General features: G+C 39.7%; 1 protein-coding gene across 3 annotated transcripts in view; it reads right to left on the bottom strand.

Annotated features, from left to right (window-relative positions):
• LOC141431885 (coiled-coil domain-containing protein 170) overlaps window positions 1-16,868 on the bottom strand; it is a 23,016-nt gene extending 6,148 nt beyond the window's left edge. The window contains exons 1-11 of one of the 3 annotated variants that reach the window (XM_074093166.1): window positions 16,730-16,868; window positions 13,120-13,209; window positions 12,304-13,042; window positions 11,781-11,953; window positions 10,871-11,071; window positions 8,782-8,925; window positions 8,090-8,170; window positions 7,560-7,664; window positions 5,625-5,792; window positions 3,776-3,886; window positions 3,201-3,340 (exon numbers count right to left, since the gene is read on the bottom strand). In XM_074093166.1, coding sequence (XP_073949267.1) covers window positions 3,201-3,340; window positions 3,776-3,886; window positions 5,625-5,792; window positions 7,560-7,664; window positions 8,090-8,170; window positions 8,782-8,925; window positions 10,871-11,071; window positions 11,781-11,953; window positions 12,304-13,042; window positions 13,120-13,209; window positions 16,730-16,807 — 2,030 coding nt within the window. In that variant the 5' untranslated portion in view covers window positions 16,808-16,868. Of the gene's footprint in view, window positions 1-3,200; window positions 3,341-3,775; window positions 3,887-5,624; window positions 5,793-7,559; window positions 7,665-8,089; window positions 8,171-8,781; window positions 8,926-10,870; window positions 11,072-11,780; window positions 11,954-12,303; window positions 13,043-13,119; window positions 13,210-13,301; window positions 13,358-16,729 lie in introns of those variants that run through there. The other 2 variants (XM_074093167.1, XM_074093168.1) reach the window with 2 other exon arrangements.
• Between the last annotated feature and the right edge of the window lie 1,604 nt (window positions 16,869-18,472).

Here is an 18,472-nt window from a genome sequence, read left to right as displayed (position 1 = left end):
CTCCTTGAAGGCCCGATGCTAAAAACATGATTCATAAACGTCGTTAGCGCTAATCAGTCGATCAAGGCTCTGCTAAAGTTAGAGGACCGTAGACCCTCCTTTTCTCCCTGCTAAGTCACAAAATGGCCGCCACAAGTTGAAACATGCTGACTTTGACTAGAGCAAAAAACCATAGTACCGAAGATATTTATAAAGTGAGGCAGGGTACGCAGATTAAAAAAAAATCAGGAAAATTTATTTTCAGGTATTTTATATTTAAAAATCCTCTAAATTAGCAGCAATAAATAATGAAAAAAAAAATAAGGATGATAACATAATTATGGCTTTTTGGCACAACATAAACATGCAGATCGGAAATGGCGGAAAAACAAACATTCTCGCTTTTTATTTTTTTTCCTGGTTAATTTGCTGTCACTGCTGTCAATTAATTATTTTTTAATTATCGATTAGGCCATTTTTTGTCCTTTGAATTTGTCAAGGTGGCCCAAATAAAACGCGTCTAATCCGTCTATCAGCAGCTCAAACTAGCAGACTGCTAGCAAGCGTTTATGATCATAACTTTCTTGGCAACCGTCTAAACAAGCCAGTCTGCTAAGTAACAGACCGATTGCAACCTCAATTAAGGGTTTTTATGAATAAGGCGTTAAAATTTAATTGAGTGCATCTTTGTCTATTTTTCGGTTAAGAGCGTTTATACCTGCTGAGCTGGCAACGTTGCATATTTGTTAGTTTTCTCGATTATTCCATAAAAATTGAAAAAAAAGGTTTGATAGATGTTCTTAATATATAAGTGAATGTGTCTACTGCCATAATTAAATAGACTTTTATTTTCTATAAAAACCTAAAATAAACATTTGTTCGTTTTTAAAGAATATAAAAGTATCACGAATAATTATTGGAGTAGACACATTAACTTAAACATTAAGCTATCAAATCTCATTTTAATTTCATTAAATTTTTATGGAATAATCGAGAAAAACTAACAAAAATGCAACGTTGCCAGCTCAGCAGGTATAAAATGCTCTTAAGAAAAGGTACGTACCTACCATCTACAGCAGAGTTCGTATGGTGGCAACGGTGGGTGAAAACGGAGATCACGGTTAAAATTTTCTCTTTTTGTCATTCAGTAGGTACCTACCTACCCGTATTTTTGAATGTCAGCCACCTGACTGGCGTCTGTGTCCCGCAGCGCGACGGCCAGCACCTGGTCTTCTTACCGTCGCGCCACGATCGTTAAGTAGTGAATCCTTTGTCTGGTTGTCAGTGTCCTGTCCGGCGTGCATGTCCGGCAACGCGACGGCGGCGGCGAGCGCGACGACGCGCGCAGTAGCGCCGGAACGTCGTACCGCCGCGACACGATCGTCAAGTTATGAATCCTTTGTCTAGTCACTGTTCGGCTGTAAGCTACCTGTCCGGCGTGCGTGTCCGGCAACGCGACCGCAGCGCCGAGAGCTATGACGCGTGCAGCAGCGCCGGGTCGTCACACCGCCGCGACACGATCGTCAAGTCATGAATCCTCTGTCTAGTCACTGTTCGGCTGTAAGCTACCTGTCCGGCGTGCGTGTCCGGCAACGCGACGGCGGCGGCGAGCGCGACGACGCGCGCAGCAGCGCCGGGTCGTCGTACCGCCGCGACACGATCGTGAAGTCGTGGTGCGCGTCAATCAGCTTCTGCAGCCGCGACACCATTTCGAAGTCCGACACCGACGAGGGCACCAGGATACCCAGGAGTTTAGCTATCGAATTCCTTTAACAAAATAAAAATGTTGGTGATTTCACATTCCTTTTTGGAGACACAATGACCTGCTACTTCAACAATAGGTATAAAAAGAAGACCTATATAGAAAGTCCGTAGGTAATGTAATCTAATTAACAACCATTATCTAACAAAAAACTCTATCAAACTTTACAAGTCTTGGCAGGCAGATGCCTACATAGGTACTCGTACGCACTGAAGCGCTTGCGTTCGGAAAGACCATCATTGCTGAGAATGCGAAGCAAATAAACTTTGGTATATTATTTTTTTAAAAGTTTACTAGTGTGTTGGATATCCTGGCTGCAGCATCAGCTCATCGTGTTCCCACTGCATTGTATGTAGAATCAAATACTGATCAAAATTAATCAAACACGACATATCTGCTATTATTTTTTCAAGAGTATACTGGTGTGCTGGATATCCTGGCTGCAGCATCAGCTCGTCGGTTGCCACCACTGCATTGTATGTAGAATTAAATACTGATCGAAACGAATCCAAACACGATATATCTGCTATGGTGTTATCAAGAGTGTACCTACTAGTGTTCTGGATATCCTGGCTGCAGCATCAGACCGAGAATTCCATAATCTTGCATAATTATATAGCATACATAGCTGATTCAAATTTTAGGTCCCACATATATGTTTGAAAGTAAAGTAAATACCATTATGCGTCAAAGATTCCTACCGCAGCGAACAAAAGAGCTTATAATCTCGAAACGGCTGAACCGATTTTGATAAAACATGTCTAAGATCCATCGCTGGAAAACCTGCTTTCAAATAAAAAAAAACAGCATTCAAATCGGTCCACCTGTTTAAGAGCTACGGTGCCACAGGCAGACACACAGAAACACAGACACACAGACACACATAGTGGTCAAACTTATAACACCCCTCTTTTTGCGTCGGGGGATAAAAACTGAGCAGTAAGATTGTTTTTTTGGAGTATTTTTGTATTTTTTATTTCAACTCCAAATTTGTTACTTTTACGAGTATCCCGTGAAACCATATCGAAAATACAAACTGAGACATGGATGCACAGAAAAACCAGAAAAAGAGACCAGCGCTGGGAATCGAACCCAGGTCCTCAGCAATCCGTGCTGCGTGCTATAACGTACCCCTACACCACCGCTGGACAGGAATCTAGACACGAATTTTTCCTATGCATACATATCTCAGGTTGCTTATTTCTACTACGCTACTTATGCAGCAGCACTAGTGACATCTATGTTCCGCTCTCGGACCTGGGTTCGATTCCCAGCGCTGGTCTCTTTTTCTGGTTTTTCTGTGCATCCATGTCTGTTTGTATTTTCGATATGCTGAGCAGTAAGGTTAGCACACTTAACTTAAAACAAGGAAAACGAAGTACATTACAAAATATACCAGCCCATTGTACCTCGACGACGGACCTTCGAGTAAAAAATAAGAGGTTTATAGACGCCTCACCTAAAGCTGGTGAGCTGTGCCTCCCTCCTGTGGCACTCTGCGAGCGCCTCCTTGCTACGCGCGAGGTCATCCCTCAGCATGGCTATCTGGTGCTCGCTGGAGGTCCGCTCCTGCTCGAAGGTCTCCCCGGTGTTGCGGACCTAAAGGAATTAAACATGATGGGAAGCAATCACCGCCGCCCACAGACAGGTGTGCAACACGAGGGGTATCACAGGTGCTAAGCCGCCATTGCCGGCCCTTTGGGAGATTGATAGGCGCGTTTATTATATTTTTATAATAAACAGAATAGATAAGGTACAAACGAGCAGGATCGCCTCAGGGCAAAGAAAGCAATCACCGTTTCGTGGACCCAGCCATAACATAAGTAGAAATAGTAGAATTATGGGTATTAGCTCCATGAGGAAAAAGTACATTACGAGTATGTTCGTTTTTTGAAGATCCCTAAATACTTTATTGTACACGTGATCGGGATTAACCATACCATGCACAATGCAGCAAATTGGGTATATGTAAATCGACTATTTTTACCTCAAATATGCACGTTTTTGTTTATAAAGCATTAAAATTGGAGTTACCTGGTCTTTGAGGACGATAACCTTGCGGTTATACCGGGCGCGTAGCAGCTCTGCTTCCTCCAGCTTCTTTTGGAGCTCTTCGATTTTGCGTGCCCTTTCCAATGATGTTATCTACGAATTTATTCATAAAATAATAGAAAAAGATGGATTTGTTAGAAAATCTAATTTTGGAAATCATAACAAACTAGATAGAACCTAAAGGCCAGTACAGACGGACTGCAATCTAACTGCAACGTAACCGCAACTGCCAACTGCCCATACATTTTTCATCTGCATTTGAAATGTACGTGCAAGTCGGCAGTTGCGGTTACGTTGCAATTGGAATGCAGTCCGTATGTACTGGCCCTAAGGCAGGGTTTCTTAAGCTGTTTGCAGTCACAGACCACTTTAACAATTTAAACAATTCCACGGACCCCTGTCAAAATTTTTTTTTGGAAATTTCCTAGTAAATTGGTTTACAAACTGACCCTTTATACATACCTACTCTCATCTATGGACTGACCTACTGTGGACCCCTGACACACATGCTACGGACCCTAAGGGGTCCTCGGACCCCACTTTAAGAAACCCTGCCCTAAGACCATATTGTCTAACGGACTCGAAATCACAAATCTTTTTATTATAGGATGACAGTGGAATGTGATGGTGGTTGGCTATTAGTTATTAGACAATACGGCCTCAGATCATGACCCTTTAATTCGTTATTGGAAACATTGATGTCAAGTAGACCAATGTTTAACATAATTATTCAAAAGCGTAGAATGTTAGAATTTCAAATCTGGGGGCACGGCAGTACCATCCTTTTCTCGAAACAGTTCAGGCCATTTTCGACCCCTCTATAACTTCGTTGTGGATAAAACTAGAAGCCTGAGTTTTCAGTAACCAAGCAGGCATTGTATAAACACGGTATAATACTATTAGTATAATACTAGTAGTTTAAGAATTATAACCAGTCAAAGTTTCTTAATTTTGTCACTCACTCACTGACTGACTGACCGATCATCAAAACTCTAAGGCACTTCTAGCAGACATTGCTATGACTGGCAGCCCGCATCTTAAGCGAATGTGGTAGGGAGGGATAGCTAACCATCGCTTCACCCCATAAAGAGACCCAATAAAGTGTCTTAAGTTCCGACGACGGTACGTTCACAGAATATAAATTCTATAGCAATCAGCAAACAATATCCGTTTAATTAAAATGGCCTCGGTGTCCTCGGTGTATCCTGATGATACACATACCTTCTTGTCCTTTAATCGAATCGATAAATCAAGATGTAATAAATGAAATGAGATCATGGCGAGTAATGTAAAGGAAAATACCTTAACCTTGTATTACATTATTCATGCATGTAAATCCGCTTTACAAATAAATAACTTTTTTTTTATTCGACTGGATAGAGAACGAGCAAGTGGGTCTCCTGATGGTAAGAGAATCACCACCGCCCATAAACATCAGCAACACCAGGGGTATTGCAGATGCGTTGCCAACCTAGAGGCCCAAGATGGGATACCTCAAGTGCCAGTAATTTCACCGGCTGTCTTATTCTCCACGCCGAAACACAACAGTGCAAGCACTGCTGCTTGATGGCAGGATTAGCGAGCAAGATGGTGGTAGCAATCCGGGCGGACCTTGCACAAGGTCCTACCACCTGCAAACTAGATACGATTACGTAAAAACGAAATTTTGCTTGTATTTATTTATCAAATTATACATCTGGTATTTCATGTTTTAAACTTTATATTTAATCAATCAGTGGTAAACGGTTTAAATTTTTATCTACGGCGACAATCTGATCGACTTTCTTTTTTAAACTGCCGAGACGCGGCTGCTTGCTGCGGCTGCAGTCACCTTGTACTCTGCGGCGTCGGCGACCTGCGCGTGCAGTTCCCTTAGCTGCGCGCGCGCATCGGCCAGCTGCGCCGACAGCTTGTCGCACTGCCGCGCCAGCTTTTTGCTGCGCGCCGCTGCCTCGTCGCGCTCCGCTTGCAGCACGGCGCGCACGCGCGAAGACTCTTCCTGCGTAGACACAGTAGACGTGACAGAGCCTTTTCAGATCTTAATGTTTCTCTGATATGATCTTAATGTCTGCTGTGTGTTGTCTGATTTAAGATTTTGTACTTTTCATTTACCTAGTGGTTACGTGTTTCAATTCCAGTATTTCAAATACAAATTAAAATCTGTTTATTTACCAGAATTTCAGCGGAAATATCGGCCAAAAGAAAATACCTAGGTAATGTAATCGATGTTTGTACCTAGGTATTTAAATAATAATGACCTTATGACCTTTGAAATCTAGTGAAAAACAAAAACTGGGTCACTAAATTGTGGAATTTTAATACAAAGTGGCCATTATTTTTTGCTCGTCGTAATCAACTTCAAGATAATTTATACCTACTTATAACTTGTAGCGATACAAATACCAACCACCCAACAATCATGCCTATAACTTTGCCAAATACCGATCGGTAATTGTAATCATAAAGGTATTAATCATATTTTTATTGCATCTAAATAAATAATACTCGGGAAGTGTCCAAAAGTTATGGCCGGCGGCGAGGCCCATGCAAATGGTCAATTAATTGAAACATATAAACTACTGCATCAACGCGAGTTGGTTTTTCGATCGGTAACCATTAGCTGAACTTTTGATCGTGATCGTGACGCGTCGAAGCGGAAATTAGAATCACACAAAACAGTTGTGAAGTTTCCTGTGCCACTGAACCATTTTTAAGCAAAAAAGGCATTGCGTTTTTTTGCCACGCGTGCAGTTTTGTGCGCCTGGCGCCAGTCCGCACGAGTAGGCAATAGATGTGCTCATAAGAAGTTTAATTTATCAAATAGCGGTTCTATTGAATTATGCGTCCATTAGGTATTCATAACTCATAATCTGGGGGAAGATGAGCGTGAGCTTGATATAATTGTTTTGGTGTGTGCCTGTGCTATGCACCTTTGTCCTTCTATCTTGGCAAACTACCTACATCAAAAAAACAATCTTAAAAAACTTAACCTCATAATGTCAGCCAATTCGTTGACGCCATGGGTCTAGCTAGACATGACTGATGTTATCTAACATCATTAAGGTTTTTACAAGCTTTTATTTACTTAACTTGCCCTGGTTATTGTTGTTGTTGGGTCAAATCTTGCTAATCCATTTTGATCCACTTCCGGTGGTCGGAGTGACTTGAAATTTGGTATACCTACCTAACTACATTATGTACTGTCGAGTTCATAAACTTGTGAGAAAAAATTTGATGAAAAATATCTGAACACGACTTTATTGTTAACGGCGTAGAAGCGTGTTCAGATATTTTTGATCAAATTTTTGCTCACAAGTTTATGAACTTGACTGTAACTTGGATGACAATGCAAGTTCAGTCAACAAAAAGAATAATCAGCCAATAATCTCGTATCAAAAATGAAGTTTTTAACAGATACTTATTTCAAAATGAAAACTGGGATTTTTTAACAGGTTCCCTGTCCCGAAGCAATGTGCTGCGTTCTTTTGTCACGTCCCCATAGTAATGATCAAGTAATGTAATATCCCCAATCTAAATTCCCCATTGCAATTTTCATTGGTTATCTAAATGTGGTTCAAGAATAAAAATAATATACTTAATATTATACGTAATAAAAATTATTATTTATCGAAAAAACAACTGCATTTTGATGTAAATCACTGGTCATGAGGCACATTTGCCTCATGGGACAGGAACCTGTTAAATTTTAGATTTTGTTAAGGAAACTTACTGCTGATAGAAACAAATCATTACGGTAGATACCTACCTGTACGCTCAGTTTGCGTCTAAGCAAGTCCAGATGCAAGTCTTTCCTCTGTATCTGCTCCCGTAGGATCCTGATGCGTCGTTGCAACTGGTACACCACCGCGGTCTGCAACAGCCACGGCACAGACAGTCACGATGTACTTAATGCCTAATTACTTCAAAGAGTGAAATATTAAATGGGGCGTGAGTGAATCTGAATGTTACAATGAGATGGCATTGTAGTGTCATAGATAAAAGGTTGCAATGTGCACGCTCACAATGCACTTATAGCTCATTAGGTTAACTAGATATTTGGCTTGATGGTTTTGTTGTTGCTACGTTGAATTTAGAAGTATATGGCTGAATCTACGCTAACATTATGGAGAGTATACTGAAATGGCGTGAATTCTTGCGGTGCTTCTTACTGTGCATGGATGACTATGGGTTACATTATCGTAATATCGTTAAGTGAGGGGTATTTGATTGCTAGTTCATTACAATGCCTACATATTTAGGGAATGCCATGCCTAATGGGAATGTATCGAATCTTACTTCTTTAAGGTAAGGCAAATCATGGAAAGACCTTTCCCTTCGTAGACGCGGCAGCGTTCCATAGTATCCGTAATATAGCATCTACACAAAACAGATACTTTGTTACTCAACATATCAAGTCAGAAGCCGTATTGTCTAACGCGCGAGTGCTCGCAATCATATTCACCATCTCTTTCTACCCTCATCCTATACACGGGGAAAAAGTGGTCAAAACGATTATGACTGAGACAATTAACCCTCAGACGAGTTCTGCCTTTTTGCAGAATTATTGTTTGCCAAATGTTTCATTTCCCAACTCTCAATTTTCTCAGAAACCAAAAAATATTCTCAGTGTATCCTTTATGCTTTTATAGGATACAGTGGTTAGGTTTGTTTTATGAAAGTTTCGAAAAAAACATGGTTTCATAGAAAATCGTGAGTTGGGAAATGAAATAGTTTGGCAAATGAAACATTTGGGAATCGTGAGTTGGGAAAAGGCAGAGAACCACCTCAGGTCAGGTCATGAAGATACTTAGATATTTTGAAAAGTTTGAGGGCAGCGAGTTAAGGTGGCGCCTGAGTCATTCAAAACATCAGATGGTATCAGTTTTGTTTAATTATTTAGTGTAGAAGATATTTATAAGTACGAGTATATTAAATACCGACACACGATTGCGTACGAGCATAAAATCGTAAAAATTTCAGTAGCCGACCTTGTCAACGATTTTGTCGCTCTCCAGGCGTGCCAGTTGCTCGGCTCGGTGCATAATGGAGTCCGTGTGCAGCTCAATGCCGATGTCCTGGGTCAGTTCATCCATATTTAGTGTTCTGCCCAGACGCTCGAGGAATGCTACAAACTGTAACAATAAAGTGATTTATGAACAAAAAAATATTGCCTTGGCGATTTCCGTATTAACAACCTACGTCATATCATAATCGGAGACTCTTAATTTAAAAGGAAGCGGTTATATAGGTGAATCGTTTATGCGAAGAAGATATCGATGTCATTCACAGCCCCTATTTGGACTGTAGGGTTTTTTCCTCGAGAAAAATTAATACGAACGACATTCATTTGTAACTGTAATTGCCGTGATAAAACACAAAGTGGACGATGGCATTGGTTTTACTTTCTTAAATGAAATACCTATGTAATATTATTATTGAATATATATTAATTATTATTATGGAAGATCCGAAAATCTTAAAAATCTCTGTAACTTACCTAAGTTATACAAATAAACGATTCATTAATATATTAATATTATTATCCATTAATCCGTTTTTGACGTAAAAAAAATACAATTCTCAAGTGAATGCGCTACTCCGTCTACTTTATTGTGTGTTCTACATTATTGGATAACATGCATCTATATGGCCTTGTTCATCTGCAAACAGACTGCACGAATCAGACTCCACGCGGCGAGTTCGGCCTCCAGAGGTCTATTGTCTGACGTGTGTCTAACACACTTGCAATTACAATCATTTTCATCCGTGATTGTCACCACTTCTTTCGGTCTCACGGCATAAGACGAGGGTAGAAAGAAATGGTGGATCCAATCGCGACGTCAGCACGTTAGACACGGCCGCAGCTTAAGCAGCTTGCAAGTGCTCCAACTAGCTACAATGACTTAGCATCTGTTACTTGCGTTAGCCTTGTTCTTCCGCAGACTCCATCCCAGCCTATATACGTCCCACTACTGGGCACAGGCCTCCTCTCAGAACAAGAGGGCTTGGGCCATAGTTCCCACGCGGGCCCAGTGCGGATTGGGAACTTCACACGCATCATTGAATTGCTTCGCAGGTTTGTTCACGTTTCCTCACGATGTTTTACTTCACCGCAAAGCTCGTGATAAATATCAAATGTAATTCCGCACATGAATTTCGAAAAACTCAAGAGGTGCGAGCCGGGGTTTGAACCCACGCACGACCCTCTGCTTGAGAGGCGATAGGTCAAACCACTAGGCCACCACGGCTTTAGCTTCCGCAGACTGTCTCTGCTCAACTTCAAGGACGAAGTTCTGCCTCAAGCTTGTGTAGGTAGCTTGCCTTCAGCATGTATACATACGTTCCAACAAGCTAGCAATGGTTAGTTCTACGAGCATTTCAACCGCTATTCGTTTCCTGTCGCTTCTGTAGAAATGAATCAGGTAGAATGGAAGGATTTTATAAATAGATATATGCATGTGGTAAATTAAAAATTTATTAAAATTTCTTGCTTACGATCTCTCATCCCACTAATAAATGCGAAAGTTTGTAAGTCTGTTCGTTTGTTTGTTACTTCATCACGTCTAAACCGCTGCACCAATTTAGATGAAGTTCGGTATACAGATAGTTTGCGTCCCGGGGAAGGACATATTAGGATAGTTTTTATCCCGGAAAATTCCAGTTCTCGCGGGATAGTGTAAACTGTATTCTACGCGGATGGAGTCACAGGTAACGGCTGTTTCTTCAATATATGCGACAGAAAACTGATAGCGGTTGAAACGCTTGTGGAACTAGTCTGTCTTAGCAAATATTTCTGTCGATAGCCTCCTCCGCAGATTGTCTCTGCCCAGCTTCAAGACCCAAGTTCTGCCTCAAGCTAGTGCAGCTTGCCTGCTAAAGGCAACAAGCTTTCAACAGCTATCAATGTCTAAGGGGCTGTTTCACCATCCATTGATTAGTGTTAAGTGACGGTTAAATGTGATGCCGTCTCTATTTGTTTTGTTCGAATAGAGACGGCATCACATTTAACCGTCACTTAACATTAATCAGTAGATGGTGAAACAGCCCCTTAGTCTTAGGTCTTAGCATATCACTCACGTTAGCTTTGTCCTTCCGTAGACTGTCTCTGCTCAGCTCGACGGTGGCGAGTTCCGCCTCCAGCTTGTGCAGTTTCCCCTCCAGCATGCTCCGTTCATCCTCCAGGATGCGCACGCGGCTGGCGGCGGAGTCGTGCGCGTGCGCCGTGCGGCTCAGCTGCTGAGACTCCATGCCGAGCTTCTCGCGGAGTGCTTCTATTTGCTGGTTAAGGAATAGACAGAATGAATAACCCAATCAACTTAAAATAGTTGAAAAAACCCCGACGTTCTGTTCTATTGTATTGTAAAACTAACTTTTTATTGTACGTACAAAAAAACACTCGAAATTGACAGATAACCAAATAAAAGATCTACAAAGGCGAACCTTAAAGGGATCTCTTCCAATTAAGTACCCTTCGAACGATTGTCAGGATATCAGAAACAAGATTAGACATACGAGTACCTACCTACAATGAAAAGATGAAAAAGCCGAAATTGTTATTTCAAAGTTCGATCAAAATACTACAGACAGATAGACAGACAAGACTGACAGACATACAGACATATTATGGCGTCAAACTTATAACACCCCTCTTTTTGCGTCGGAGGTTAAAAAAAGGAGAAATTTGGTAAATATATTTACCTACACGTAAAGTGGCAACACTTAATAGCCCATGGAACTTGTCTTGCTTATTTAAAAATAAATGGTTGCAATGTTTATAAAATAATTAATGACCTGAGGGCGATTTGGAAATCTATATTCAAGTATTTTATATTAATTTCAGCTTCTACGTGTTCCTGAGTAAAAGGGTCTTGACAAACGGACGGACAGACAGTCAGACAACAAACTGATCCAACAAGGGTTCCACTTTTGCCAACTGTGGTACGGGACGCTAAAATAGGTACGAATAGAGGCCGTCTCTAATACGTACAACGGTTTTGTCTTTATTGTCGCTTAGTATTTCTCGAATTCTGTCCTTGATGGTACTTTCATGCGCTTCGACGAATCGCGTTGGTAAACTTAAAAGAATCGCTATGGACTCCATAGTATTGCGGAACTCCGTCTGCAATCTTTGATACTTTTCATCTCGATGCCTGAGGTCCTCTGGAAATCGCAAAGGTATTCAGTTAGTGTTTAAGTTATTTTCACGATTTAAATCAGTGTTTTTCAACCTGGGGGCTGCGAAGCCTCTTTCGCAGGGTCGCCGAGGCCATATTAGTTGCTGGGAAAACTACTTCAGTAAAAAATACAAAAAGTTTAAAAATATTTATAAAGAAAATGTTAGTTAACTCCTTATATTTGTCACAAAAGAAAATGCATGAAAAAAACAACGGGGGAAATATTTCTTCATACAAAAGGGGTCGTGTCGTGTCATGAAAAAGGTTGAAAAACACTGTTTTAAATAATCAAATCATACTTCGGTACTACTAAAGTTCAAAATACAAAATAGACACCCTTCAGTTGTACGATCATTGATTCGTTCTGGTTGACGTTGTCTGTTACAACGCTTAGGTTCTTCGAGCAGTGTGACAGCTTCTCCCTAGATTCGTGCAGCTCCCGCTCCAAGACCCTGTTCGACACTGCCAGGGACTCTTTTTCCTGCCTGAGCCTCTCCAGGTCGAGGAGCTGGGAGGAAACCTGCCTCTGCAACATATCTTTGTCAGCGTTCGCTCTCTCCAAAGCATCTCTACAGCTTCTAAAGTCTTGCTCTACGCTCGACAAGTTTTCTGTCGTGTTCATGCATTTGTTTTTGAGTCTTGTGATTTCTTGCACCAATTCAGCTGCTTTTATAATGAGGCTTTCAGGGGAATGCGTATGAGTGGTGTCACAAAACTCAGCATCTAAGGCGGCTGACAGACGTCGCACTAGATCATGGAATTGGCAACGCGCGTTTTCTTTTTGTTGTTCTTCATTGTGGCACTCCAATTCGAGAGAGCGCAGTTTCTTCTCCAAGTCCTTAATTTTGTCTTCGTTGTAGCGGTTGTCCCGTTGCAATGTCTGCACTGTCATGTCGCTTCTGCCGTGAGCTGCTTGAAGGTTGCGCTGGACTTCTTCGAGGTCTTGTATCTTCTTCCTAAGCGAAGATATAATTGCGTTCTGCCTGGCATTTTGTTCGCGCAGGTGGTCGATTTCAACCTGCTGCTCTAATATTCTTTGATCTCGCGACAGCATTTGGTTCTTTAGATCACTTGTCTGTAATATTAAAACAAAAAGGTTATTACTAAGGAATTTACCTTGACGCTATTAGTAGGCTTCGATTCGATACTTACTTCAGACAGTAATTTATCTCGTTTGTATTGGAGTCCAGCGAGATCGCTTCTCAAGGTAGTAATCACGTCATTCCCAACGTCTGCATCCATCTGTAGAAGTTTACTCTAATGATAAATAATTCATAACGAGGTGCGGCTCGAATTAACTAACAGTAGCCACTGTAATTATGGTAACGACTTACAAAATGCCATAGTGTGGAGTTGGTATAATAGGGCAGGAAGACGCTTTGCCGCGGCAGGCAAGAGGCGACTACTGGATTACTGCACTTGCTTACCTTTGGTTAAAAGGTAGCGTGACCCGGATTGCTATTTCAGGCTTGGCGAAAGTCACGATACTCTCTGATTACCATGAAGCGGGAGGCTTGCTAACAAATTATGAGTTCGTTGGCGTGATTTGTCAGATAAAGAGGTCGTGACGTTTTGGGGATCGACGACGGCATAAAGAGGGGGAGGGGTGTTATTGAATGCCGTACAAAAGGGAAAAACGAATTCCGTTTAGTACCCAGACTTTTACAGCAAATGATGTAGCTATATGTTTCAGAGAAATCCCTGCGTGGTACGGTCTAGAGCACGCTACTCCGTTTCGTTGTAAGAGTAAGAACATAATTGATTTAACGAAAAGCGCATGCTTTAGTTTGCCGGTACCAACGTTTAAGAAAAACTAGCTATTACCCGCGAGCTCGTCTGCGAAAATGTTTAACGCTATCTGACAGGAACTAACGCCATTTAACTACGGACCTACAGAACTAAGGATCGAAAGTAATATTATATCCTATGTGTTAATCCAGGTTAAATATATAAATCCCTTCATCCATTTTTGTGTGATCGAGTACTTATCAAACATTCAAACTTTCACATTTATAAATTATAATGCAGTCATATAAGGAGATTCACTTCTGAATGAGAGATAATAAGCTGGAAATTCGTATACAGCTTCATTTTGGTGTCCTAAATGTTGTCTCAAAAGTCACACTTAATCTCGTGTCCGCGTCGTAAGTTATTCAAGGTCAAATAAGTCAGTTTTTCGCGATTATCTCGGTTTCTATAGCTCCAGTGATGTTAACATTTATTACAAAATTGTAGAGCATAAAACTTGGAACAAATATTGCGTTAAAAAATTTCGTACGTCCAACCGTTATTGAGATAGAGGGCAGAGAGCCCGCAGCGCTCAGCCATACTGACTGATACAAGGTCAACCGTGAATCTCAGTGAATAAAACCTTGTATACAGTTTTAAGTAATTGAAATATCATTATTATTTGATTTTTTATTTAACTTGCAATGTTCGTATGTACTTATGTAAATATGACAGAAAATACTTACTTAAAGGATGGATGACTTTATTGCTAATGATATTTCAATGACTTAAAACTGTATACAAGGTTTTATTCACTGAGATTCACGGTTGACCTTGCATCAGTCAGTATGGCTGAGCGCTGCGGGCTCTCTGCCCTCTATCTCAATAACGGTTAGACGTAAAAAATTGATTTTTTATTTAACTTGCAATGTTCGTATGTACGTATGTAAATATGACAGAAAATAGTTACTTAAAGGAGGGATGACTTTATTGCTAATGATATTTCAATGACTTAAAACTGTATACAAGGTTTTATTCACTGAGATTCACGGTTGACCTTGCATCAGTCAGTATGGCTGAGCGCTGCGGGCTCTCTGCCCTCTATCTCAATAACGGTTAGACGTAAAAAATTGATTTTATTACAATGCGTATATATCGTATGACAGAATAATAGTAAATATGTTCTTTAATTTTAATGTTCCAAAGATTCCGGAGATCACATCAGTATGGCTGAGCGCGGGCTCTCTGAACTATTCTGATTTTTTTTAACATATTTTTTCCTTGAATATGCCCTTTTTTGTATATGTTACTCTATAGTGACCTAATCGAAATGAAACTGACTTTTTTGACATTTCCTTGAACGACGAACACAAAAGATGATTTATGATGACAACATTTAGGACACTTAAAAATGATAATGATGTATACACCACTGTTTGACTTATCTCTCGTTCCGATTGTTAACCCCTTTAATTAATGTTAAATGATAATAATGCTTTTTTGACATTTGCTGTTTGAGAAAAGGACACCAAAATGAAGATGTATTTAATTCCTTGACCCCTTCTAATTCCTTAAATGACGGAATAATAATGCCCGGGGGCATTATAAAAAATGACCGATTTAACGCTTGGTCCACAACATCTGTAGGTATATTGTAATCTATGTAGGTATGTACCTATAGGGGGAGATTAAAAGTAGACCTAGTAGTGTCGTATATCACTCGGTAAAAAAGTTTTTTAAATTTGACATTGTAATTTAAACTTTTTTTTCATGTTTTGAGTTACTCTTAATTATTTTTATTATTATTTTTTAATTTAATTCTAATTATAATAATAATAATAATAAATATCACAGGACAATTCACACCAATTGACCTAGTCCCAAAGTAAGCTTAGCAAAGCTTGTGTTATGGGTACTAAGCAACGGATAAATATAGATATATACATACTTAAATACATATTAATCACCCAAGACCCGAGAACAAACATTCGTATTTTTCATACAAATATCTGCTCCGATAAGGAAATCGAACTCGGGACCTCAAGCTTCGTAGTCAGGTTCTCTAACCACATTTCAGTGTATTTAATAGTTTTTATCAAATTGCTATCATATTGGTCATTTTTCATAATGCCCGGGCATTATGAAAAATTACCGATTTATCACTTGGTCCACAACATATATAGACATTACAAAACGTGTTCTACGTCTACTCTGGTACGTATGCTAATGCCAATCCTATTGGAATACTTGTTCTAAGCCATATATACACCGCGTATATTGCTATTGACACGGACCAGGCACTGAAACTGAACTACATTTGAACACGCGCTATGACGTCCTTGACAATAGAACCGATTGTCGACACAAATAATACGAGTACGTTTCAGTACTTTCAGGGTCTACTAAGGAATGCCAGGATTTTAAGTTTTCAGTGTATAGCGCTATAGTAGTAAATCTGGGGGGGCTACTACGAAATTTGAAAATCGAAGTTCGTATCGCGTCCCTCTCTCATTATATAATACTAGCTGTTGCCCGCGACTCCGACCGCGTAGAAAAATAGTATACGACTTTACGTCCTATTCTCAGACCTACCGAATATACACATGAAAAGGGCTTAAGTATACTTTCTGCCGGCAACGGACCAATGACTCCTTGAGTAGTTGGTTCTCACAGGCAGTGGTGTTCATTGCGCATCAAATGACCCGCTTGCTCGTTTGGCTTCCTCTCACAATAAAAAAAATCATAAGCATCGGTCAAACCGTTTACCTACTAGCTATTGCCCGCGACTCCGTCCGCGTAGAACGGCTCAGACACCGAATATACACAAAAATTTCATAAAAATCGGTCAAGCCGTTTCGAAGGAGTTTGGTCACTAACATTTTCACCAGAGAATTTAATATATTAGAAGATAAGCGTCAGCGGGACTGCAAGGCAAGATACGAAGTTGGAATTTTGCACTTCCTGGTATAGGCGGTATAGGGCTATAATAAATAACAAATTAATGATTTGATTTCGAAGCAGGCTCGTTACTTACTTCGGATGGAGTTTTACTGCACAATGCCTCATATATCTTCCAGTCTTCCGCGTCGTCTTTTCCTTTTTCGTCTTCCATTATTTTATTTACACTGCCTCTTCGGCTGCACTTTCAGTTTTGTTTAGCACCGATGAAACCTCTCTGGTTGCCATGAAGTTGTAGTCATGTAAACATGGAAATCGATTTTTCAGTCGCTTTGTACCTGGACTCATTGTTGCGATTTGTAAAGTTTTCTTCGACGCCCTTTTCTTTATTCGGGAGGTAATTTATCTCATAAAAAAAAACACCAATCCATGTATTATGAGATTTCGTTCTAATAACCTCGCAATTATTCCTTGCCTATACTGTATAAATAAATTAAGCCATTCTTGAAAAAAAAAAATGTTCCCAAATTAACGAGTTCACTGCTGGTGACGAAATGTATTTATAAAGGACCAATTTAATTCCTGGGCCACCATAGAACTTTATCACAGTAAATAATTTTACTTGGTTTTGACAATAATGCTCAACGAATGACAAACAGTCATGATAGCAAGGTGGCAGAGGAATATATTTAGTTGACCTACTTATAAAATAAATGACCGATTATTCTTGTAAGTAAAATAAAAGCTTGTAGAAATTTACCCATTTGTTTAAGTGAGGCCCAATTTACACCGCGAGCGAAACGGACTCATTAATGACATCGGAATCGAGGGATTTATTAATAAAAAAAACATTTTTTTTTTTACAAAGTAATATTTATTTGTAAGAAAATAACAAAATCAAAACTTAGAAGTTAATCTGCTAATACAGAAACCCGAAGTAATTTTTCCTTCTAAGATAATTTTACGTTTATTTATTGTATAAAATTTAAATGACTTCTGGTGTTACCCGATTCAAATTAGAGCAAACTTATGGAAGCCATGGTCCATTTGCGACAGATTTTAGCATAAAAAGCGCTTTTAAGAAAATATCAAATGAAGGAAAGTATATAAGACTAAAAAATAGTGTTTCTTAGGTCGTAATCTCTAAGCCCTCAGTAAACTCGTAGATACACAAACCTTTCTCATCCTCATTTAACAAACGATCTGATTGAATTGAAATTTGGCAACACAAATTTAGCAGCAAGTTTGTATAAAAGCACGATTTTACTGGGACTTTGAGACAAGCATGACTATCATTTAAACATTGGCTCGGTATGGAGGCACGTCTTAACATAAACCTTCAACTAACGTCAACACTTATACTAGTACTACAATAAAAGTTAGAAATCTCTCGAAAAATAGATTAACTCTTTAACTTTCTTTTATGAGCCTCGAAACATCTTAGGCAGCATACTTCTCCAATTTTAATTGGGTTTCAAACGACCCAGAAACAAAGATGGCGAGTTCACGCGCTCATGGTAGTTTCATAACACTAGCTACCTTGTTCTAAGCATTATCACAGCTATAATGGCATTAATTACAAAAAAAAAACATCTTATAAAGTATATCGTCGGTAAGACCGGTGCGAACTTTCCATTCATTCATTTTACCATGGTAGACTTAAAAACTAACTTACAACGTAAAAAAAAATCAGATCGCGCGTGTGATCCACGCAAAGCAAATGCCATTCTAGCGGAGGTCAGAAACTGACTAGTGATTACATTTATAAATATTGACATGTAATGATCACTGTTAAAACATTTATTATAGACGGATACAACATTGTATCCAGGTAATACGCTGAAATCCTGAATATTTATAATTAACAAACGCTTATAGG

This window comes from Choristoneura fumiferana, chromosome 10 (genome assembly GCF_025370935.1).
Source record: "Choristoneura fumiferana chromosome 10, NRCan_CFum_1, whole genome shotgun sequence".
NCBI lineage: Eukaryota > Metazoa > Arthropoda > Insecta > Lepidoptera > Tortricidae > Choristoneura > Choristoneura fumiferana.
The sequence above is the reverse complement of the archived record's forward strand: the minus strand, read 5'-3'. Positions and strand labels throughout refer to the sequence as shown.